General features: G+C 43.6%; 1 protein-coding gene across 1 annotated transcript in view; it reads left to right on the forward strand.

Moving 5' to 3' along the window:
- Nucleotides 1–1,634: 1,634 nt before the first annotated feature.
- The window catches only part of LOC106588311 (brevican core protein), a 29,699-nt gene continuing 6,025 nt past the window's right edge, over nt 1,635–25,308 (forward strand). Inside the window, exons 1-8 of the mRNA XM_014177151.3 lie at nt 1,635–1,825; nt 13,205–13,284; nt 14,003–14,389; nt 14,534–14,708; nt 15,215–15,342; nt 16,848–17,141; nt 17,328–19,208; nt 19,356–20,357. Of these exons, the coding sequence (XP_014032626.3) occupies nt 1,806–1,825; nt 13,205–13,284; nt 14,003–14,389; nt 14,534–14,708; nt 15,215–15,342; nt 16,848–17,141; nt 17,328–19,208; nt 19,356–20,357 (3,967 nt within the window). The 5' untranslated portion in view covers nt 1,635–1,805. The remainder of the gene's footprint in view (nt 1,826–13,204; nt 13,285–14,002; nt 14,390–14,533; nt 14,709–15,214; nt 15,343–16,847; nt 17,142–17,327; nt 19,209–19,355; nt 20,358–25,308) is intronic.

Genomic DNA, 25,308 nt, shown 5'->3' on the forward strand with positions numbered 1-25,308 from the left:
CCCCTGGGCTGGAATAATACATTATAGCCTTTCTCTTACATTTCAAAGATGATGGAACAAAAAAAAAACCAAAACTCATGTTTTTTCTTTGTTTTATCTTTTAACCTTTCCAATGTGTTACATTCTCCTACATTCCTTTCACATTTCCACAAACTTCAAAGTGTTTCCTTTCAAATGGTATCAATAATATGCACATGCTTGCTTCAGGTCCTGAGCTATAGGCAGTTAGATTTGTAATTTTAGGCAAAAATTTGGCAAAAATCCTGGAAACAACAGCCTTCAACATTTGGGATGTTGTTGTTGTTAAGGTTGAGTCTGTGAGTCCCGTGAGATTGGCAAAATCTGAACAGCCTAGTTCAGGGATGGGCAACTCCAGTCCTCGGGGCCTGATTGGTGTCACACTTTTGCCCCAGCCTCAGCTAACCCACCTGACTCCAGTAATCAACCGATCAAGATCTTCATTTTAGAACGCAAAGGGTTTAATCAGCTGTGGTTGGCAAAGGATGGGGAAAAAGTGTGACTCCACTCAGGATAATGCTGGGTTGGGCAGGTTGTGAGAGAGGCTGAAATTTCACCACAGAAATGGCACCTTTTTCTGGGTTTAAAAAAATTATCCCATACATAGCCAGCAAAACAGCCTTAAAACATGTTTTGCAATGTTTTTTATTGGACAATTCCAGGTATTCTCTCCCTGTTTCAGTCCGTTTTCTTCTATTTGAAGCATAATGAACACGACCTAGCCCTTTCTGCTTTGCCATTTCCCGCCTAAACAGTCCCAGCAATGTCTCATCAGTGTTCAATTCCTCTGGGTCTCGCCACTTCTGCCAAGACAGAGGACATCTACAAAGCACCATTCACTCACAGTTTAACCCCAAGGATGGGATGCCTCACTGTGTGCTTGCTTTGCATACTGCTCTTTGGGGATAAGAAGACAATGTTGTCATTGATACACTTTCAGAAATCATTAGCAGAAGAGGAACTTTGTGAAGTTCAAAGGTCTTTGTCAACTTTTGTGTACATAAACATTGTGTGTATTCATTTTGATTGAAATAATCCTACGTTCACATAATTAAATATTCACATCTGGAACTTCGAAATAATGTGTAAAATGTTCATTGACCAAAATAAACCAATTGAAGTGCATGATAAACTTATTGTAAATGCATTATTCATGGTTACCTGCAGGCATACATTACATTCAATAAATACTTTTTCATAGGCTGCATCTTCCCATCGCCTTCTTTGCATGCTCTCTGCGACTCTGGTCTATTCTCTCTCGACTCTTACCTGCAGCATCAGCAATTTGCCCGAATGCTGCACTGACTGACGCACTCTCCCCCTTCGTCTTTCCTCTCTACCCACGGCATTTCTCTTATATTGCTCCCTTGCAATAAAACCATGTCTTATCCTTTCCATTAAACGTCATTAAACGTCACGAATAAGCCTACGTTGAGACGTCGCTCAAACAGTTCAACTGCATTGAATGTCATCCCACTTTTACTCCATCCCTTTACACGGACACATTCTCCTCCGTCTTCTTAGTTGAATGAAAAAAGTGGGCAGTTCAAGATTTCATATTTGCCCTCACTGACTCAAACTCTCTCTTTTCTCCCTGTCCTTTGCAGCCGGTAGGACGTACGCGTCCCATACCTGCATAGAGTTCCTAGTATTCTTGGGTACAGTATTGAACGTCGCAATATCCCGCGCGCACTGCACCAAGTGAGGGAGCCGATGCCGAAAAGACTTCCCATCCTTTCAACCCCAAAAATATTATAAAATCCAGGATTGGACAACCATTAATCGAAATGTTTGTCAAAATAATGCGGTAGGTGACGTTTTATTGATAATTTAGCCTAACACGTTTGGACCGATGGCGTTTAAATGAGGGCAGAAAGTTATAGTTGGCTTTGTCAGAGTATATATATATATAGCCTGCACTTATGTGTGACATGCAGTTTTCTTTATTTCCTCTCATTGCTTTCCTTCCCCGGTGGTCCTGAATTTAGCCTACTCTTATTTAAATGGGCTATAATAGGGCTACAAGCAGGATTAGACCGTTTAGGGTCGTATTTCTTTTAAGCTCACCTGCGCACTCAGAATGTTTTTTTTCTTAAGAATAACGTTCCACGTTTCTTATTCTACAGTGAAAATCGGATGCGTAATTTGAACCTCTTTTCATCAGATTGAGAATAAATCCAGTAGCATAACTTTTCATTTCACAATCTCTCTGCATTGTCTTTTGACTGATGCATCTTTAACTTTGCTTTGTAGCTTAAAGTTTAATACTACAGAGCTGTGCATGTTCCACAAACTGTATTTCCACATAAATACGTACTTTCATCAGCAGTATAATTTAGGAAGAGACAACTTCCGCACATGGTTGGTTTAACCCTTAAGAGTCTATTGACGCGTTAATCTAAGAAACATCATTTTAAACAATCCCCATAAAAATCCATCAGTTTAAACTAGAGATATGTTTTTTGTGTACAGGGGCTGCGTCTCAATGACCACATCCACCTATGTCAGCCTTCCGCATCTGTGGTGGAAGGTGGCCAAGCTACAGTGGTGTTTGTCAAACCATGAGATGTCCAAAAATCAGTCTTCTCAGAATAAAATCTGTAGCATCCAAAAGGGTTCGGCCTACAAACTAAAGTGACCCCTCTATGGAAAGATGAGACTCTCGAGAATACTATGGTGTTCATACAAATGAATGGAAGTATGAGGGTAGTTTTGTGCCAACAAAAGTATGGGGTTAAATATGTGTCCAAAAAAAGGAAAATATTTCCTGACACTTAAAAACCTTATGATTTATTTTTTTTACTGTATTTTTTGTTGTTGCCATTTATGAATATATTATTCAATGTGTTTCTAGTGGCAATAGTAGTAAACGCCAAATTAAATATTTGATCAAATCATACATAAAAAAATATATATTTATATACCTAAAGGGGTATTAAAATTCAAAATCAATGGCTTAGACTTTTAGGTTTTAGCTCTTTTTATAATGTAGAAACCTAAACACCATTAAACTCTATCTCTATCCATCCATTAAAGCACAAAATAACTTTCCTTCACCACTTTCGTTTTTGCTGTCCTCTAGTACAGTACCACTCCTAGTACTTCTCAGTTTCAACAGGGTCATAAATAACACCTCTCTAACTGTCTTTAGTCTTTGCTTTTCCTTTCTCTTTCTCCCACTCTGTCTATTCCCACTGGGCACACACTGGTTGAATCAACTTTGTTTCCACGTAACTTCAATGAAATTGAAGGAATAGACAATGAATTGACGTCTGTGCCCAGTGGGTTTTCTCCCCCCCCCCCCCCCCCCCCCCCTCTCTGTCCCTCTCTCTAATGTAGTCTCTTAGTGGACATGTTGCCTTTGGCATCACAGGCTATAAGCGTCCATCTCTGTCAGGTGACATCCAACTTTGATGCAGCCCAAAACGTGATTTTGCTGTGTTTTATATATATTTCCACACTATGAGGTTGGAATAATACTGTGAAATTGTGAAAATTATGATAATGCCCTTTTAGTATAAGAGCTGTTTGAAAAGACAGCCTGAAATGTTTGCCTTTTTTGGTAGGATGGAGTTTTGGCCTGCCTGGTGACATCATCAATAGAACAATAAGAAAGAGAGTTCCAAACCTCTCTGCCAATAACAGCTAGTTTTCAGTTTTCCACTCCCCACTCAGACCACTCCCAGACAGTCTTAGCGAAATTATTTTTGTTTCTTTTGAGAATTTTAATTGAAAACAGTCACAGTAAGGTACTTTATCCTTCCCCGAAAATAAAAATGGCTGCTTTAGACCTTAAAGCCTAATAAGTAGCAACTGTGGCGGGACAAAACCGTGGTGATATTTCATTTTAACATTTTAACTCTTTTCTAAAGAGAGTCGTTGCTTATTCACATGATGGGTTTTGACCCCTGCGGCACTGCTTAGGCACTTTAATCTAGTGGCACCAATAGGATTTTAGCTAATAACTACCAAACTATTATCAATATTGAACTTCAGGGATCATTTTAACCGACCTATAATGCCAGATATCGTTTCAAACGGCTGGTGACACGGTGGGTGTGTATTACTTTTTACTATCGCCAGCTTGTGTACTTTGTTGCTACAAAGGTTGTTGTCTATATCCCATATTACAGTAGAACACCCACCCCCCAAGATATTTTTGAGAGATACGGTCTTGAAAAACAAATGTTATTGCCACTATTGGTAGTGAATGTGAACTTCTGAAGAGTTCATCAACCACTGGTAGGTTGTACATCTATGTTGAAACCAGAGTTGGGGTCAGTTCAATTTCAATGCTTCTTTAGTTTATTTGAAGACACTTTCTGATAGACTCTGGGTTCAATCAAATGACATTTTCAACCAACCGTTTCCCACTCAAGAAGCTGAAATTTCAATAGTGGGGTGCTTGTGTGATTCACACACTTTTTGATGGCTAAGTGAAATGGAAGGATGGCTGGGTAAACTTAATAGATCTATTAGCATTTACAATCTCTATGGAATCTCCAGTCCAGCCCAAAGAATATAGAATAATCCTGACTCGAGATTTCCAAGTCAATTACATCAATCTCCCATTGACATCAATACTTAATTTACATGAAAGTTCGAATTACAGCACACACACATTTCTCAAGTTACGATGCGGCCGTAAATGGCTGGAGAGGTCAGATTTGCAAGCTCGTGGTATGTGGGATAGAGTGAACAGACACTGTGGAGTTGGAGAGTAATTTCCCCCACGGGACTTTTTAATTTTTTTTAACAGATATGAGTGATTTATGAATTTGAGGAAGCAGGTTTGAGGAACAAGCAAAAAGTATCTGAGGTCTACATGGTTGTTAAAGGGATAGTTCACCCAAATTACATTGTTTCCTTTCAACCCAAAGTGTGGATTTTCGTTTCAGAGTAAGGAAACAAATAAGTAATGTGGGTGAAGTATCTATTTAACAGACAAGGTTGTAGGGAAGATTCAGAGGTAGTATTTTAAAAAAGGAACTTGAACTAGCCTTCTGTGTTCATTGAACAAGGGGAAGTTAGACGAATTAACTAGGGTTACGGAGGTTAGACCAGTGATGAAGAGACTAAGAGCTGAGAGAATTAAAAACAAGCGGCCAACATTCTCTTGTGTATCTGGGCCAGAACATTCCTTTTGTCATTTTCTATAAAACAACATGTGGATGTTGTGTTCTTGCTAGGCCGTGCAGAGACTGCTAAAATCCTCTGCTTCCCCTGTGACACAGTCTCCTCAGTCTTCTCATCCGGGAAACCAGGACATCATGCACCTTTTTGTCTTTCATCCCACCCTGCAGGAGGCGAGAGCAGGACACTCTGAGTGCACTCTGTTTCTCTGGCTTTTACCACGCAGCCTCGGGGTCTGTGGGCTCCTTTAGTTCAGTTCAGTAATGGACACGGTATATAGGGGGAGAGGAGCGGGGGGGGGGGGGATGGGGAGTGGGAGCAAAAACAGAAACGTGAGAGGTGTCCATATGAGTGAATGGGCCTGAACAAATACTGATGGAAGTGGAGAGCAGGAGGTAAGGAGGGAGAGTAAGATTATTTCTAAACTAAACACTCCATTAAGCAACGTTGAAATGAGGTGACAGAAAACGTAACCGCACTAAAATCGTTGCAAGAGTCACTGCTGTAATACCAAGAGCTTTTAGCTGTTTATGTGATTTGACCTTGATATGGCTCTTGTACAGTACAAGTGTTTGATATCATAATAAAGTGCAGCATGGGTTGTGAGGACCTATTTTCAAAGTCCCCACAATTACTCCTCAACACCTACATAAGCGGTTTGCTTGCATTGTGCCTGTCTTTTTGTGCCTGCATAAAGCGTCCATCATGGTCCGAACCATGTGTTCTACAACAATGGACCGTTGGCTTTCCGCGCGGCTCAAGCAATTTTCTTCAACTGTCAACACATTCAAATGAAAAAAGGACGCGTACATGGTGCCACGTTGGTTGGGAATTTTAGGAAGGTGCGCATTCGGACAGTACATCCCCCCGCGGACGATGGTCTCAGAGCCACGTAGCTATGTCACAGTGGGACGCAGTACTATCACGTCTCAGCGTCTGTGGACGATGATTTACGCTTTAAGAACTGCTTGAAAGAGCCCTATTTTGCACTGTGTGTATCATGTACTTGAGGATAATTTTCTGGACATGGCAGTGCTGTTGGTGGCGTCTCTGGGCCAAGCTTGAGTTCTATTCGCTGCTTTCTTAATTAAAAAGAGCAGAAAAGCTGACGGCACAATAACTGGCCAAGGGCGTTCTTTCTGAAAGATGTAGCCAAGAGAAGCACCAAAGAATTCAGGCTTGACGGCCATTTTATTCACCGTCATCAGTCTGTCGCCATTAGGATGAACACAAACCTGTGTTTACGGATACTCGTGTAACAATTATACAGTTTGAGACGCCCTTGGTTAGTGTCCTCTTCATGTGCTCATTGCTTTTCTTCAAGTCCTGTTTTAAGTGATTCCTTGTAGCTTTTGGCTTCTTTTTCCATAAAATAAAGAAAACGGGCCAGTGTTTCTTGTCCTGTAATTTTCCAATGTGGACTTTTGTAAGAGAATGGGTATAAAGTGAAACACAGTGTGCAGCTGTCCACTCGCCTGCCGCTCGCCTTTTGTGCGACGTTTTCCAGTCAAGAATATTAATGGCTGCCTGTCTGGGGAGCTAACCCAGCTGGCGCGAATACAAACAACATTTATTCCACCACAAGGCAGTGTCGTTTTATACGACACTTGTGTCTATTTGTTTGCGCTGTGTTTGGATTCCTTTGACTGGATTTGATATACACTAACAGCAATGATGAGAGTAAGGATGGAAGAAAAAAAAGCATAGATGAACAATCTGTGTACTGCAATTGACTCAATTGCGAGCGACTTCAGAGTTGAAGCGTGAGGCTAAACTTATCTGCTGTTTTGGTCCTGTAGCTACCACGTTGTAGCTGCGTAAGGCACACCTGTACATGCGCAGATACTACAGTTGAAGTCAGAAGTTTACATACACTTAGGTTGGAGTCATTAAAACTTGTTTTTCAACCACTCCACAAATTTCTTGTTTTAACAAACTATAGTCTTGGCATATTGGTTAGAACATCTACTTCGTGCATGACACAAGTAATTTTTCAAACAATTGTTTACACACAGATTATTTCACTTATAATTCACTGTCAGAAGTTTATATACACTAAGTTGACTGTGCCTTTAAACAGCTTGGAAAATTCCAGAAAATGATGTCATGGCTTTAGAAGCTTCTGATAGGCTAATTGACATCATTTGAGTCAATTGAAGGTGTACCTGTGGATGTATTTCAAGGCCTACCTTCAAACTCAGTGCCTCTTTGCTTGACATCATGGGAAAATCTAAAGAAATCAGCCAAGACCTCAGAAAAATTATTGTAGACCTCCACAAGTCTGGTTCATCCTTGGGAGCAATTTCCAAATGCCTGAAGGTACCACGTTCATCTGTACAAACAATAGTACGCGAGTATAAACACCATGGGACCACGTAGCCATCATACCGCTCAGGAAAGAGATGCATTCTTTCTCCTAGAGATGAACGTATTTTGGTGCGAAAAGTGCAAATCAATCCCAGAACAACAGCAAAGGACCTTGTGAAGATGCTGGAGGAAACAGGTACAAAAGTATCTATATCCACAGTAAAATGAGTCCTATATCGACATAACCTGAAAGGCCGCTCAGCAAGGAAGAAGCCACTGCTCCAAAACCGCCATAAAAAAGCCAGACTACGGTTTGCAACTGCACATGGGGACAAAGATTGTACTTTTTGGAGAAATGTTCTCCGGTCTGATGAAACAGAAATAGAACTGTTTAGCCATAATGACCATGGTTATGTTTGGAGGAAAATGGGGGAGGCTTGCAAGCCGAAGAACACCATCCCAACCGTGAAGAACGGTGGTGGCAGCATCATGTTGTGGGGGGGGCTTTGCTGCAGGATGGACTGGTGCACTTCACAAAATAGATGGCAACATGAGGAAGGACAATTATGTGTATATATTGAAGCAACATCTCAAGACATCAGTCAGGAAGTTAAAGCTTGGTCGCAAATGGGTCTAACATATGGACAATGACCCCAAGCACTCTTCCAAAGTTGTGGCAAAATGGCTTAAGGACAACAAAGGCAAGGTATTGGAGTGGCCATCACAAAGCCCTGACCTCAATCCCATAGAAAATCTGTGGGCAGAACTGAAAAAGTGTGTGCGAGCAAGGAGGCCTACAAACCTGACTCAGTTACGCCAGCTCCGTCAGGAGGAACGGGCCAAAATTCACCCAACTTATTGTGGGAAGCTTGTGAAGGGCTACCCGAAACATTTGACCCAAGTTAAACAATTTAAAGGCAATGCTACCAAATACTAATTGAGTGTATGTAAACCTCTGACCCACTGGGAATGTGATGAAAGAAATGAAAGCTGAAATAAATCATTCTCTCTGCTATTATTCTGACATTTCACATTCTTAAAATAAAGTGGTGATCCTAACTGACCTAAGACAGGGAATCTTTACTAGGATTAAATGTCAGGAATTGTGAAAAACTGAGTTTAAATGTATTTGGCTAAGGTGTATGTAAACTTCCGACTTCAACTGTATGTGTGACCGTGTGAGAGCAAAGTCTTGCATCGTTCTCATCTCAATTTTTGCGGTGCTGCTCAATAAACGTCGTAATGCCGAGTCTACCTTTTAAGTAATACAGAATAATATTTACTTACGCTGTTGTTCATCTGTCTCTGTCTATGTAATTACTTTGTAATGACACAGTTTTAGGCACATACTTTGAAGTGGTCCCGAAATGCTCATAGTCAAAGGACATATAGGGACATGACTTTCAGTTTCACTTAACTCATCAGAGTGAATATCCACAAGAGTGAGCAGTAGTAGTTTCTTACTTTTTACATGTAGGTCGTACTTGGCAGCTAAAAGCTGAATTGCACACAACACATACAAGTAAACAAATCTCAAAGCACATGAAAGCAAAACAACCATCAATTAAAAATATGAATGACATGAGTATAGGTCTGGACTGCAAAATTCTTAGTACTTAAAGCCTCAAGCAGGTCGAGCAACAACCGCGTACATATACATAGCTACAACCTGCACCAGAGTAGGTACTGTACAAGCCCTTTAACACAGACAGCTCAGAGTAGGCAATGTGGTATCTCCTGCACTTATCTCTTCCTTACCATTGCTTGTATCATGATGTAAGGCAGGGTTCCCCAACTGGCGGCCCGCGGGCCAGGTTTTATTTGTCCCTCCCAAATTTTCTGAACAAAAAACAACAACAAATGATTAAAACAAATTTGAATGGAATTTTCATTGTTGGACATAAAAGACTGTAAAAACACCAGGAAATCGGCTCCAAGTGATTTTAATTTAAGAAATCTGTTGCCAAGTATTCCCACGCATAATAGAGAGACACATGATTGTATTCAAATGTAAGCAAGGTTTGAAATTATTATGTTTTAGTCAAACATTAGATCTGTTTGGGCTGCGTGTGGTCAATTTGCAGTCTATAAATGATTTGTAATTATGTTCCGGCCCCCCGAACATCCACTCCAGAAATAAAATCGGCCTGCGGCTGAATCTAGTTGATGATCCCTGATGTATGGTGACCTTGGGTATCCAGAGAAGTGTACATGTATAACATACAGTGCATTCGGAAAATATTCAGACACCTCGAGTTTTTCCACATTTTGTTATGTTACAGCCTTATTCTAAAATGTATTGAATAAATGTTATCCCTCATCAATCTACGCACTATACCCCATAATGACAAAGTGAAAACACGTATTTAGAAAATGTAGCAAATGTATTAAAAACAGAAATACCTTATTACATAAGTATTCAGACCCTTTGCTATGAGACTAGAAATTGAGCTCAGGTGCATTCCGTTGATCATCCTTGAGATGTTTCTACTATCCCGGCTCAGGCTAAAACCCAGATGCAGACACAGGAGGCGGATAGTATGAGTCTCAGAGGTTATTAAAGTAGAGGGGCAGGCAAAAGGTAAGTCAAGCAGGCACAGGACGGCAGGCAATACGTAGGTCAAGGCAGGCAAAGAGTCGCAATCCAAATCAGAGTCAGGCAGGTACAGGATGGCAGGCAGGATCAGGGTCAGAACAGGCAGAAAGGTCAGAACTGGGAGAATCATGCTGTTGGGATGTTTTTCAGCGGCAGGGACTGGGAGACTAGTCAGGATCAAGGGAAAGATGAACGGAGCAAAGTACAGAGAGATCTTTGATGACAACCTGCTCCAGAGTGCTCAGGACCTCAGACTGGGGCGAAGGTTAACCTTCCAACAGGACAACGACCCTAAAAACACAGCCAAGACAATGCAGGAGTGGCTTCGGGACAAGTTTTCTGAATGTCCTTGAGTGGCCCAGTCAGAACCCGGACTTGTACACAATAAAATATCTCTGGAAAGACCTGAAAATAACTGTGCAGCAATGCACCCCATCCAACCTGACAGAGCTTGAGAGGATCTGCAGAGAAGAATGGGAGAAACTCCCCAAATACAGGTGTGCCAAGCTTGTAGCATCATACCCAAAAAGACTCGAGGCTGTAAACGCTGCCAAAGGTGCTTCAACAAAGTACTGAGTAAAGGGACTGGATACTTATGTAAACGTAATTTTTCCATTTTGCTTTGTCATTATGGTGTATTGTGTGTAAATTGATGAGGGAAAAAAAACCAACTTAATCCATTTTAGAATAAGGCTGTAACTTAACAAAATGTGGAAAATGTCACGGGGTCTGCATACTTTCCGAAGGCACTGTATGTACTAGGTCGCCATGGTCAAGCGAATGAACGTGGCTCTGTTTAGAGGGTGTCTGGGGCTCATTTAGTAGGCCAGTAGTAAGCTCTGTCAAACTGAGATGGAGGTGGATTGGTACAACTGGTGCTTGATTATTAGAATTTCAGTCACATAGAATGACAAAAAAAAAGCCTGAGTCAAGCCAGCTGGATAGGAGTGAACTCCCCCAACATGAAACACACACACACACACACACACACACACACACACACACACACACACACACACACACACACACACACACACACACACACACACACACACACACACACACAGAGAGAGAGAGAGTATTTGTGTGTATTTTGATGAGAAGACCTTCATTTAATGTGAGCAGGGCTGTGTTTTTGGGGCAGCTCACAGACTCTGCTTGTCTCTAAAACAGTGTCTGCAGTCAAAGTCACTTAATTGTCTACTGTGTTTGTTAATAGTCTACTGTGTCTGGGGGAGGGGGGGCGGGGGGGCAGGATCGAGTTTGGGAAACCCTGAGCTAACCTAACGTAGCCAGGCATAAAAGAAACGCCTGAAACAAGATCCCCCTTCCCCCCCCCCCCCCACATGCTGGTCTTGACGATAATAAAAAACTGTCGTCGGAGGTTCTCTTCTGCACTGTTCAACCAATCCAGTAAATGTGAAGGAGGAGTTAAGATAGAGTGTTACCTTGATAACGTCCATTTGTTGGCAACTCCACTAAGGCTACCAGCCAAAACATTCAGGGAGATTCCCCCGTCCTCCTCTCCTCCGTGACCAGGAAACCCGATAAGTGGTTGAGGAGTGTCAGTTCGTTAGTGTCCTCCTCACCTCAGTAGCCTCCTCTCGCGAAGTGCGTCCTCTACGTATTCTCCGCTGAACATTTAAAAAAAAAATCTGCCACACCCCCTTTGAATAAGCTGTTGCACATGCACATATTAAAAAAATATATGCTACTTATCCTTTTATCTATAAAATCTCTAGCACAACTAGCTAAATGTATTTTTACTACTTCATACATTTATTTTGGGTTACCACACCTTTAAACGTCAAGCACTAGTGAAGAAGGTCTCATTTCAAAGAAGTGGATTTGCTTCCACGTTTCCTCCCGTTCTCTCCTTGATTACCTTTGACCTTTTTTAAAAAGAGGGGTGGACAGAGGAGAGGTCGCAAGGAGTTGAGCAAAACCAATTGAGATTCTATCTTCATCATTGATGGAGGAAGAGAGGTTTTTATGACCAGCTAAGCCAAATGGCAGTAAACTAGGCAACATAGGAAAAACTGGGATGACATAATGATGTTATAATGACTGAAATCATCATTTTATAGGTGATTAAACTGGTGGTCAAGGCACACAAAACGTAATTGTTTTAATTTATGTGAGGCAAAAGGTAAAATCCTACCCTTTTGGAGAAGGATCTGAAAAGTACTCAAAAGTATGAAGTAACGTTTGTTGCCCTGTCCTTTCTGAAAAGGGCCTGAAAAGTATTTTGAAAAACTTTAAAAGAAGGCAAAAACTAGGCTTCTTCTGCTGTCTTTTGTGTGAGGTCAAAGTAAAAGCTTTGTTCGGTTAACTTTCCTGAAACGTAGTCACTCAAAAATGCTTCTGCCCTTATTTGTGTGATGTAGACGTTTATGGTCCCTCCCCTTTCCATCGTGGCCGACTCTGTGAGTTCGTGTGAGGTCAGTAAGAGCGGCCTGCCATGCCTGCTGAGCTAATAACAGGGCCAGACTGGGGAAGGAGCACTGGCAGGCAGCCCTGGGCTATGCAGACATGCAATTTGCTCGTGGAGGTGATGAATCGCTTCCGGTCAGATGTTGACTTACCCCTTTTTGGGGGCTGAGCTACTGCTCCTCTCATGCCTCTGTGTCCTGTATTAGGCTTTCAAAGCCCCTGATCCTTTTATTTCATTTAATTGTGACCGTTTAGTCTTTACTTTATTCCCATAAATGGTAAATGTTCTGTCCTCCACCACACATTTTTTCATCATGTGTGCTTTCCCCTAATCTCTTCATCAACTCCACTTTCAATCTCATCATCCTCTGTTTCACCACATATCCCTCTCTCTGCTCCTTCTCGCTCTCAGCTCTCCATCGATCTGTTTGACCCTGTTTATCTCCTTCAATCTACGTGTTTACCCTCTGGCATTGATCTAACACTTTAATACTCATCATTCATTACATTTTGACCCCTCTGTCCTTATGTACACTCAAATCATAGAGGGTAAATAATGTGGGAGTAAAATAAGCTTTTATAAGAATATTGTAACCAATTGGCAAAATAGAGATTGTTTCTTCGATGCAGTACAAACAAGGTGCATTTGCCATAGGGTGTATATGGAATATGTCCCATTTCCCCCCCCATCTCACTCTCACTACCTCTCCTCCACAGACCAGTAAGGTTCCTCTCCCTTCTGTGCGCAGTTTGCCACCTGACCATGGCTTTCCCCGCCCAAACAGGATACTCAGAAGGTACAAATCTTCTAAAGTGTCTTTTGATGGACTATTATTATATGGGATGGCAATGCATTGCATTAAAACATTTATTTTGAGATCAGATTATTATTTTAAAGCGATACTTCGGGATTTTCTCCTTTATGTACTTCCCCAGAGTCAAATGAACTTGTGGATACCATTTTTATGTCTCTGCGTGCAGTTTGAAAGAAGTTGTTAACTAGCGTTAGCCTGATTGCTAACTAGCAGTATGCTAACTGTTCCTGAAGACTTACAGTCAAAACTGTTCCTGTAGACTTCCAGTCATTGTGCTAATGCTAGTTAGCATTGGCATGCAAAACTACCTCTTAACTTCTTTCATACTGGATGCAGAGACATAAAAATAACCTTAGCAGCCCTGTGGTCCTCATGAACAAAAATGTAAAGCCTCAGTTACTGTGTAGTATTTGCTGCATAATTGTTGCTGTTATGCTCGAGTTTTGAGATAGTTAAGTTAAACATAAATTGTGTATAATTTATATTTATATATATTCAACACGTACCTGATTAAAGTATTTGGTTTTCCGCCATTCCATGATCATGGAATCTCAGAACTCATCCGTGGAATATAAAAATTGCTGCAAAATCTTGGAGATTGTCCCCAAAATGCATTATTCACCACCACCACTAGAGGACAATAGCCATCCACTTACTCATTAGCATCGTTTACTGACTGTACCTCTCCTTCCTGACCTAGACGACAACCGCCAACTCCAGGTCACCATCTCCAAGACAACCCCCATCTCTGCTGCACACCTGGGGGGCTCCATCACAATCACCTGTCTGGTGTCCCTGTCACCTGGGCCCCCCTCATCCTCCACGCCCCCCATCCCGCCCCGGGTCAAGTGGAGCGTGTTGCATGAGGGGGAGCAGGAGGAGACAGAGATCCTGGTGGCGCGGGGTCAAAGGGTGAAGGTCAGTGAGGCCTACAGAGAACGAGCCTCCCTGGTCAACTTTGCAGACTCGCCTGAGGACCTCTCCCTCTGGTTGGGGGAGCTGCGCTCAAGCGACACGGGGCACTACCGCTGCGAGGTGCAGCAAGGCCTGGACGACGCCAGTGATTTCACACAGATAAAGGTCAAAGGTAACAGAGGTTGTAGGAGTCGTTGTGAATTTTTGTACGTTTTTTTATTTGTCTTGCAGTTTTTACCACATATTGTGTATTTAAGCCTGTCCGAATTTCTCTGTGTGTCTATGTTTGTGTTTGTGCACACGCGTGTGCATATAGGTGTGGTCTTCCACTACAGACATGCCTCTGGCCGCTATGCATTTTCGTTCAGTGAGGCCCAGAGGGCATGCGAGGGCATTGGGGCACACATCGCCACTCCCGACCAGCTTCTGGCAGCCTATTACGATGGCTATGAGCAATGTGACGCCGGCTGGCTCGCTGACCAATCTGTCAGGTAAACCCCAGTATCCACAACATGACCTATAATACAAAGACACATTTCTTAAAGTTGCTAGACTTTGTTTTGACTACCTGAGTTATTAACGAGAAAGTGCTCAGGTGCCAAGGTTATAGAATGACAACCCACAGCAGTGAGCTAATTCACACGTCTAATAGGCTACTGGGGCTTTGAATTTGGCCCACTGTGTGGTATGTTATGCTATTTCACGCAGAAGCTGTTGCCCTTTTCTGGCAGAATGTGTGTTGACCTGACGGCAGCTGAATCCTCCTCCTGCTCACTCTAGTCCTGCTGTTAAATATGCTAGATTTCCTCATGTGTAATGTCATGGCTTACATGTGTAAGATAGGGACTGCATTTGGTCCATGTTTCCAACACACAAAAAAATCCTGCTAACAGATTATACAGCAATGACTGAGGCCCCTCACCTGTCAAAGTTACTTTACAATGCTTTCTACTCACAGGAAATACAAATATTTTCTGTTCTTGCACCTATTCTGCAGATATCCAATCCAAGTTCCCCGGGAAGGTTGCTATGGTGACATGGATGGCCGTCCGGGATTGAGGAACTATGGGACGCTGGAATCAGAGGAGCTGTTTGATGTGTATTGTTATGTGGATCATATTGATGGTAAAAAACAACAACTTGTGAATAGTTCCCTGTAAAAAAGGATGTAAATGTGATTCTACAGAGCAATAACATATGTTTGTAAGTCTGTGACGTTGCAACAAAAATCATAAAGGACAAAATATTAAGGACACTTGCTCTTTCCATGACATAAACTGACCAGGTGATTCAGGGTGAAAGCTATGATCCCTTATTGATATCACTTGATAAATCCACTTAAATCAGCGTAGATGAAGGGGAGGAGACAGGTTAAAGAAGGATTTTTAAGCCTTGAGACAATTGAGGCATGGATTGTGTATGTGTACCATTCTGAGGGTGAATGGACAAGACAAAAGATTTAAGTGCACTTGAATGGGGAATCGTAGTAGGTGCCAGGCACACCAGTTTGAGTGTGTCAAGAACTGCAATGCTGCTGGGTTATCCATGCTCAACAGTTTCCCCTGTGCATCAAGAATGGTCCACCACCCAAAGGACATCCAGCTAACTTGTCACAACTGTGGGAATTATTGGAGTCAACATGGGCCAGCATCCCTGTGGAACATGTTCAACACCTTGTAGAGTCCATGCCCTGACAAATTGAGTCTGTTCTGAGGGCAAAAGGAGGGTGAAACTCAATATTAGGAAGGTGTTCCTAATGTTTTGTACACTCAGTGTAGTCTATGTAAATTTGTCAATTCAGATGCTTTGTCGTTATATATTATCATGTGTTCTAAAGGCACTCTATCAAATGACTGTGTTAGGTCTCCATAAAGGGATAGTTCACCCAAATTACAAAGTGACATATTGGTTTCCTTACCCTGCAAACAGTCTATGAACAAGGTATGACAGCAATCCATGCTTTGACTTAGTTTCCCTGGTACTGTTTCCACATGCTAACGTTTTAGCATTCAGCATTTGTGGCACCATTCAAGTCATGGGACCAATATTAGCATTTTTCACACATCATGTTCAAATCATCTATAAATTACTTTGTGAGCTTCACAATTTTAGATACTTTCGGATTATTTGGACATGATGTGCGAAAAATGCTAATATCGGCCCCATTTCTTGAATGGGATTTGTGCCACAAATGCTAAAACGTTAGCATGTTGTAACAGTCCCAGAGAAACTAAACTAAAGCATGGATTGCTGTCATACCTTGACCATAGCCTACTTACAGGGCAAGGAAACCCATATATAATTTTGTAATTTTGTTGAACTATCCCTTTAAGTTACAGGCATGGAGGGTTTTTAGCTAGTGGACAGAGTACACACTTTAGATGAGTCAGATCATTAGTATTTAAACAGCATACACTTTAGACATTGACAGTACTTTTCCTCCAAGGACAGTTACAATACCTTTTTTTATGTGTAACATATTCAAAGTCAATTTCCCAACCAAGGTCTCATTCTCCCACGTATTCAGCCTTTTGTGTTTTTCCAGATACTGCAGGGAAATGAAGGATCTAGGACAAGCGTCTGGAATCTAATTCCCATTAGGAGTCTAACACGTGACCCTTTTTGTGTAGGGGAGGTGTTCCATGGCTCTGCCCCTGAGCAGCTGTCATTGGACGAGGCTCGGGCTTACTGCGAGAAGGAAGGGGCAGAGCTGGCTACCACAGGGCAGCTGTACGTGGCGTGGAGCAAGGGTTTGGACAGCTGCAACCCTGGCTGGCTGTCTGACGGCAGTGTGCGGTACCCCATCATCATCCCTAGGGAGCGCTGTGGAGGGCCTCAGGCAGGGGTCAAGACCCTATATCGCTACAGCAACCAGACAGGCTTCCCTGAATCATCCAGCCGCCATGATGTTTACTGTTTCAGAGGTCTGAGTATTGTACTGGACTAATTCATTGTAAAATAGATCATATAGGTTTTAGTATTGCCAGAGATTTGTCGGATTGCATGCTTCCGGCGATTCTGTTGTGATGTTATGCAGAGAATGTGTTTGTCATATGAATGGAGATACAACTATCTCCCTGAGTCTCCTGTCTAACCCCTGTTCTTCTCAGGTATTGGGAATTCTCACACTGATGCCCCCATGGACTACATGGCCACTGAGCCAGAGGACATCGTACAAGATACTGTCGTTCTTTTGGAGCCTGCTGAGGAGCTCCATCTGAGCCAGGATACCGAGCAAGTGGAGCGAGAGGCCCAGAGTGTCCTGGAATCCCTCCCCGTCTTCCAGTCGGCTCCTGCTCAGGAGGACCTGCAGGGGACTCCCCCTACTGCTGTGTCAAGCACAGAGGTTCCCCTCACCCATACAGCCTCTTCCCAGGACCTTCTCCAGCCCTTTGACGAGACTTCAGTTCCTGTAGAAGAAAACTACTACGCCCAGCATGCTACTTCACTACCCAACACCTCCAGTGAGCCAGACTCCCTCCACAAAGAAGACTATCACTCCCAGCATTCTACTTCACTACCCAGCACCTCCAGTGAGCCAGAATCTCTCCACGAAAGAGACTATCACTCCCAGAATTCTAGTTCCATACCCAGCATCTCCAGTGAGTCAGACTCCCTCCACGAAAGAGACTATCACTCCCAGACTTCTAGTTCCATACCCAGTACCTCCAGTAAGCCAGACTCCCTCCACAAAGGAGACTATCACTCCCAGAATTCTAGTTCCATACCCAGTACCTCCAGTGAGCCAGACTCCCTCCACGAAGGAGACTATCACTCCCAGAATTCTAGTTCACTACCGAGCACCTCCAGTAAGCCAGACTCCCTCCATGAAGGAGACTATCACTCCCAGAATTCTAGTTCCATACCCAGCACCCCCAGTGAGCCAGACTCCCTCCACAAAGGAGACTATCACTCCCAGAATTCTAGTTCACTACCCAGCACCTCCAGTGTGCCAGACTCCCTCCATGAAGGAGACTATCACTCCCAGAATTCTAGTTCCATACCCAGTACCTCCAGTGAGCCAGATTCCCTCCACGAAGGAGACTATCACTCCCAGAATTCTACTTCACTACCCAGCACCTCCAGTGAGCCAGACTCCCTCCACAAAGGAGACTATCACTCCCAGAATTCTACTTCACGACCCAGCACCTCCAGTGAGCCAGACTCCCTCCACGAAGGAGACTATCCCTCCCTTCATTCTACTTCACTACCGAGTACCTCCAGTGAGCCAGACTCCCTCCACGAAGGAGACTATCACTCCCAGAATTCTACTTCACTACCCAGCACTTCCAGTGAGCCAGACTCCCTCCACAAAGGAGACTATCACTCCCAGAATTCTACTTCACTACCGAGCACCTCCAGTGAGCCAGACTCCCTCCACGAAGGAGACTATCACTCCCTTCATTCTACTTCACTACCGAGCATCTCCAGTGAGCCAGACTCCCTCCACGAAGGAGACTATCCCTCCCTTCATTCTACTTCACTACCCAGCACCTCTAGTGTGCTAGATTCTCTCCACGAAGGCAATTCCAGTCTCTACCAGCTAGTGCTGGAAACAACCCTAGAATTCCCAGAGCCGTCCTATGAGCCACACAGACATTACCAGCCGATGCCAGAGATGAACCCGGAGGAACCTGACTACCAACAGTCAGGATCTTCCAAGCACTTCCAGCCGATGCCAGAGACCAATCTCGAGTTGGATCAAGTGGAAGCCAACTACAGCACAACAGGAGGTAACCAGAGTCATCGGGAGAATACAAAAGAGACTACCACAATGGCCTTTGAACCCATAGAGAATGCTACCGAGGCACGTGGCCATGCCGCAGAGAGAAGACACAAAGAGGTGATCGTGGGAGAGCCTAAGGAGACATCCATCTCGACCGAGTCAACGGGAGAGCTTGATCCCCGCCCAGCATGGTCTACCCTCTCCCCCTACGCTAATGCAACCTCAGTGTGGTCACCCCTGGATGGATCTGGAGATGTGTCCCAAGGTATGGCCAATGTGGCAGCCAATTCCTAAAGTACTTAGGGCTATAGCTTTATGATACATACTCCTAACTCTATTTACTTTGTCATTGTAGAGCCGTGTAGAACTTGATAATGATGCAACAAAAATGTTTATTGTACTTTCTTTACAGAGATAGAACTAGGTGTCCACCAGGGAATCCATACAGACAGATCCCCCACCTCCTCCCCCACCTCCTCCTCCTCCTCCTTCACCACTCACATGTCTGCCTCCCCTGGAGCCACCAGCATCCCCAGTGAGGAGCAGACAGAAGTTACGCATTCAAGCAGCATCTTATCTGGACTGGATCATTCTGAGGAGCTGGGACTGGATGTGTACTCCATAGTAGGCCATCCACAAATAATCTTGCAGGGAACTTCCTCCGCTAGGCCGGAAGGCAGCACCAGTCTAGATTTTGAGGGTATCATCATTCCAGAGAGATTGGTACCTTCAGGAGAAGTGGAGCTGGCACCAGGGGAGTCTGATGAGGAGCACCTGGGGTCTGGAGAGGGCATAGCCACTACCGAGTCTCCAGACCTCTCCACCACCTCCCAGCTGCCTGTCGAGTTTACCACTATGGGCTATCAAACAACAACCTTGTCCAGAATAGAGATGGATCCCATAACCACGGACCCTGAAGAAGACGGAAGTGGACATGAGCCAAGCACCGATGAACCATCCCTGGGAGAAAAAGTGACCGTCTTCCCCCTTGAGTCGCAAACATCCAGCTGGGATCTGCACCGCACCACCTCTGCACCCCAAGAGTCTCAGGACGACCTTGAATACAGTGGGGAACCCCTTTCCACCTCTTCCCAGACAGATCTTCCAGACTCCTCAGAAGAACGTGATCTGTTTGGGTCAGACTCCTTGTCCACCTCAAGTACGGATCCCACAGCAGCCACCATGTCCACATCCACCATGTACACCTCCACAGAGTGGGCCACACGGACCTGGAGCCCCACCACCTCCACGACACAAGGTCCCCCAGAAACATCTGAGCCGGAGAGGGTGACGGCTTTTATGCCGCCCGTGGATCAGGGCCGGTTGGATCTGGAATTCGGCCTCACCCAGCCACCCACCCTGCTCATGTTGCCCAATGAGAGGGCTGCCGTGGGCAGTGCCAGGAAGATTTCAGGTAACACTAGAGCCACCCTAACCAGCCTAACCGCCCTCCTCTTGCTACTCGGCACCGTGATACACTAAACCCTGGCCACTCCCACCCCAAGCTGCCTTGCTCTACTTTCTGCAAACCACCAGCCTCCCAACGGCTCCTCTTCGTCTGTCTCACTGTTTGTCTCAGCAGCCCACTCACCCTCCTTCCCTTCCCTCCCAGATAAAGAGCACCCTGCTTCTCGTCATTGACAGATATATGGGACAACTCCCTTTTACCATTTGTCAAAAAAACCAGTCTTGCTGTGCATCATGTTTTTTTTTTTTTCACTCAAAGATTGACTTCTGTGAAGTACTGTATTGCCCGGACACACCATTTCTGTGAAAGAGAATTGCAATGCTTGTTTGTCTCCTCCTATTCTTCCTGCAAGACTGATGACCGACTTGCAACTTCACCGTCTTGAATGTTTCAGCATTCAGACAGTCAATTTCCTCTTACCAGGGGCCCATATTAATTTGAGCACAATTCCAAATGAAAAAAAGTAAAGATTACAGATATTATTGATTTAATAGAGGGATAGCATCCCGATTACAAAACATCAGCACCTTTTTTAAACTTACTCAGCAGCTATTGAGTTAGTCTATAGTAGATTGTATAGCACAGAATGCCACTTTTATAACCACAGTAACGGAATGTTTCTTGTAGATATCTAAATTACATCTATCAGAATATTTGTAATGTTAATTGAGGTACAAATGTCTGTAATGCCATCAATCTCCCAGTGTAACATACCATTTGAAGAATGACAATGACCTCCTAGATGGCAGTCTGATCATAGTTTTTTTTCCTGAAAATGTTAACCATTTGTAATGAGTAAGAGTTGCTTAATGGAAAAGGGAGGCTGGTTCATTGTTTGACGCTAAAATGACATCAGTGTGACATGATTAGTTCCATGCCATCTAATCTAAAATGGTCTTTGCAGATTGTGATTGCATAGATGGAGAGTAAGAATCAGCATCTCACAAGCACAGCTAACAGCATTGGTTGTTCTTTAAACATGTGTGCTTTCTCCTCTAAGGAATTAACTCATACAGGATGGCACAATTCATAAAACCATTCAACCAACAGACCATAAACCAGCCCGTTGGATAACTTGAACTGAATTGTATAAAATGCTACATTCGCTGTCTCATTTTAGTAAATGTGCTTTTACACAGAGACGTAACCATTAAAGGTGAAAATTAGAGGACATGACCTTTAATCTTTGGTTTAGTCACTGGTGCTTTACTTTCCTGACAGATTAGGTAGAAGTTTCCCTAACCACTGACACAGCATCTTGTATTTTTTCATCCACCCGATGGTTAAAATCAGGGGTTGGGTAATCTGATCCTACAACTGTAGTTAAGGACACTTTCTACCTCAAGCTTTCGCGCCACAGGTGAAGCCAGATACATTGCCTTCGGAAAGAATTCAGACCCCTTGACATTTTCCACATTTTGCTAGGTTAAAGCCTTCTTCTAAAATGTGTTAAATTGTTTTTTTCCCCTAATCAATCGACACACATTACCCCATAATGACAAAGCAAAAACACGATTTATAAACATTTTAAAACTGAAATATTACATTTATTATTATTCAGACCCTTTACTCAGTACTTTGTTGAAGCACCTTTGGCAGTGATTACAGTCTCAATACTTTTTGGGTATGATGCCACAAGCTTTGCACACCTGTATTTGGGGAGTTTCTCCCATTATTCTCTGCAGATCCTCTCAAGCGCTGTCAGCTTGGATGGGAAGTGTTGCTGTACAGTTAGTTATTTTCAGGTCTCTCCAGAGATGTTCGATCGGGTTCAAAACCGGGCTCTGGCTGGGCCTCTCAAGGACATTCAGAGACTTGTCCTGAAGACACTCATGCGTTGTCTTGGCTGTGTGCTTAGGGTCATTGTCCTGTTGGAAGGTGAACCTTCGCTCCAGTCTGAAGTCCTGAGCGCTCTGGAGCAGGTTTTCATCAAGAAACTCTCTATACTTTGCTCCATTCATCTTTGCCTCGATCCTGACTAGTCTCCCAGTCCCTGCTGCTGAAAAACATCCCCACAGCATGATGCTGCCACCACCATGCTTCACCATAGGGATGGTGCCAGGTTTCCTCCAGAAGTGATGCTTGACATTCAGGCCAAAGAGTTCAATCTTGGTTTCATTAGACCAGAGAATCTTGTTTCTCATGGTCTGAGAGTCTTTAGGTGCCTTTTGGCAAACTCCAAGTGGGCTGTCAATTGCCTTTCACTGAGGAGTGGCTTCCGTCTTGCCACTCTACCATGAAGGTCTGATTGGTGGAGTGCTGCAGAGATGGTTGTCCTTCTGGAAGATTTTCCTATCTCCACAGAGAGGAACTCTGGAGCTCTGTCAGAGTGACCATCGGGTTCTTGGTCACCTCCCTGACCAAGGCCCTTCTCCCCAATTGCTCATTTTGGCCAGGCAGCCAGCTCTAGGAAGAGTCTTGGTGGTTCCAAACTTCTTCCATGTTATTGGGGACCTTCAATGCTGCAGACATTTTTTGGTACCCTTCCCCAGATCGGTGTTTTAACACAATCCTGTCTCGGAGCTCTACGGACAATTCCTTCCACCTCCTGGCTTGGTTTTTGCTCTGACATGCACTGTCAATTGTCGGACCTTACATAGACAGGTGTGTGCCTTTCCAAATCATATCCAATCAATTGAATTTACCACAGGTCGACTCCAATCAAGTTGTAGAAACATCTCAAGGATGATCAATGGAAACAGGATGAAATTTCGCGTCTCATAGCAAAGGGTCTGAATACTTAAGTAAATAAGTTATTTCTAAAAACCAGTTTTCGCTTTGTCATTATGGAGTATTGTGTGTAGATTGCTGAGGATATATTTTTTAATAAATTTTAGAATAAGGCTGTAACGTAACAAAATGTGGAAAAAGTCAAGGGGTCTGAAGGCACTGTACAGGCCTTGTGAGTGTTGTATCAACTCAATATGGGAACTTTGGTGCCACCTACTGGCTGATTTCATGTTAAGCAGAATCAAATCAAATTTCATTGGTCACATTCACATATTTAGCAGATGTTATTGGGGGTGTAGCGAAATGCTTGTGTTCCTAGCTCCAACAGTGCAGTAGTATCTAACAGTGCAGTAGTATCTAAAAACAATTCACAACAATACACAGAAATGTAAAAGTTAAAGAATGGAATTAAGAAATATATAAATATTATGTCGAAGTGGCGTTGACTAAAATACAGTATAACAGAATACAGTATATACATATGAGATGAGTAAAGCAGTATGTAAACATAATTTTTAAAGTGAATAGTGTTCCATTTTTACAATGGCCAGTGATTCCATGTCTATGTATATAGGGCAGCAGCCTCTAAGGTGCAGGGTTGAGTAACCGGGTGGAAGCCGGCTAGTGATGGCTATTTAACAGTCTGATATAAGCTGTTTTTCAGTCTCTCGGTCCCAGGTTTGATGCACCTGTACTGACCTCGCCTTCTGGATGATAACAGAGTGAACAGGCCGTGGCTCGGGTGGTGGATGTCCTTGATGATCTTTTTGGCCTTCCTGTGGCATCGGGTGCTGTAAGTGTCCTGGAGGGCAGGTAGTTTGCTCCCAGTGATGCGTTGTGCAGACCGCACCACCCTCTGGAGAGCCCTGCAGTTGCGGGCGGTGCAGTTGCCGTACCAGGTGGTGATACAGCCCAACAGAATGCTGTCAATTGTGCATCTGTAAAGGTTTGTGAGGGTTTTAGGGGCCAAGACAAATTTCTTCAACCTCCTGAGGTTGAAGAGGCGCTGTTACGCCTTCTTCACCACACTGTGTGGGTGGACCATTTCAGATCGTCATTGATTTGTACGCCGAGGAACTTGAAGTTTTCCACCTTTTCCTTCTGTTGTTTCCTGGAGTACACGATCAGCTCCTTTGTTTTGTTGACGTTGAGTGAGAGGTTATTTTCCTGGCACCACTCTCCCAAGACCCTCACCTCCTCCCTGTAGGCTGCCTCGTCAGGCCTACTACTGTTGTGTCGTCTGCAAACTTGATGATTGAGTTGGAGGCGTGCTTGGTCACACAGTCATGGGTAAACGGAGTACAGGAGGGGGCTGAGCACACACCCTTGTGGGGCCCCTGTGTTGAGGATCAGCGAAGTGGAGGTGTTGTTTCCTCCTTCACCACCTGGGGGCAGTCCGTCAGGAAGTCCAGGACCCAGTCAGACCCAGGGTCCCGAGCTTAATGATGAGCTTCGAGGGTACTAAAGGAAAGGAGAACAGGGAGGTATTCTTGTCTGATACATGTGTGCGCTCCATCCAGTCTGACACAAGAGGCGAAGTGATACTTTCAGTTAGATTATATTTGGTGTTCTTACATTTTCATACCAAATGTCTGATGTCTAAGTCTCACTCTCTCACTTCTGGTTCCAGCCCAGGTTACATTTACAGTAGATTGCAGAAATACCACTATAAGGTATGAGGCATCCATAATGTGTCTTAGTTCATTTTGACAATTGTCAGCAAACTTAACACCGTACTTTGGTAATATGTTCCGGACCAAAATATAACTACACAGAGATACATGCAAAAGTATAACCAATGGAAAACATAATGACAGGTTCATTGTAGGCAATCAATTGCAGATAAAGACAGTACTACAAATTCCCTTGCCCTCTATATCACCATCACTGCATTCCTAATTAGTACAACACTGAAATCAGCATAATTGTAGATGTGATAGAAATGACTCATCCTCACCAGAAGAGGGCGAAATTACCCTGAGGGTTAACAAGTACTTGACCTGGAAAATAGTGTGGGAATCATTCAAGGTTACAGGGATATCTTCAGCGAACATGACAAGGACTGTGGTCAAACTGAGTTAATGGAACATCATTCGGGCAGGAGATAAAGCACCTTATTCGGGCAGCCTTACAGACCTTTACCAACCTTGCTTTTTCTTTACATAAT

This window comes from Salmo salar, chromosome 27, assembly GCF_965601325.2.
Source record: "Salmo salar chromosome 27, fSalSal1, whole genome shotgun sequence".
Classification (NCBI taxonomy): Eukaryota; Metazoa; Chordata; class Actinopteri; order Salmoniformes; family Salmonidae; genus Salmo; species Salmo salar.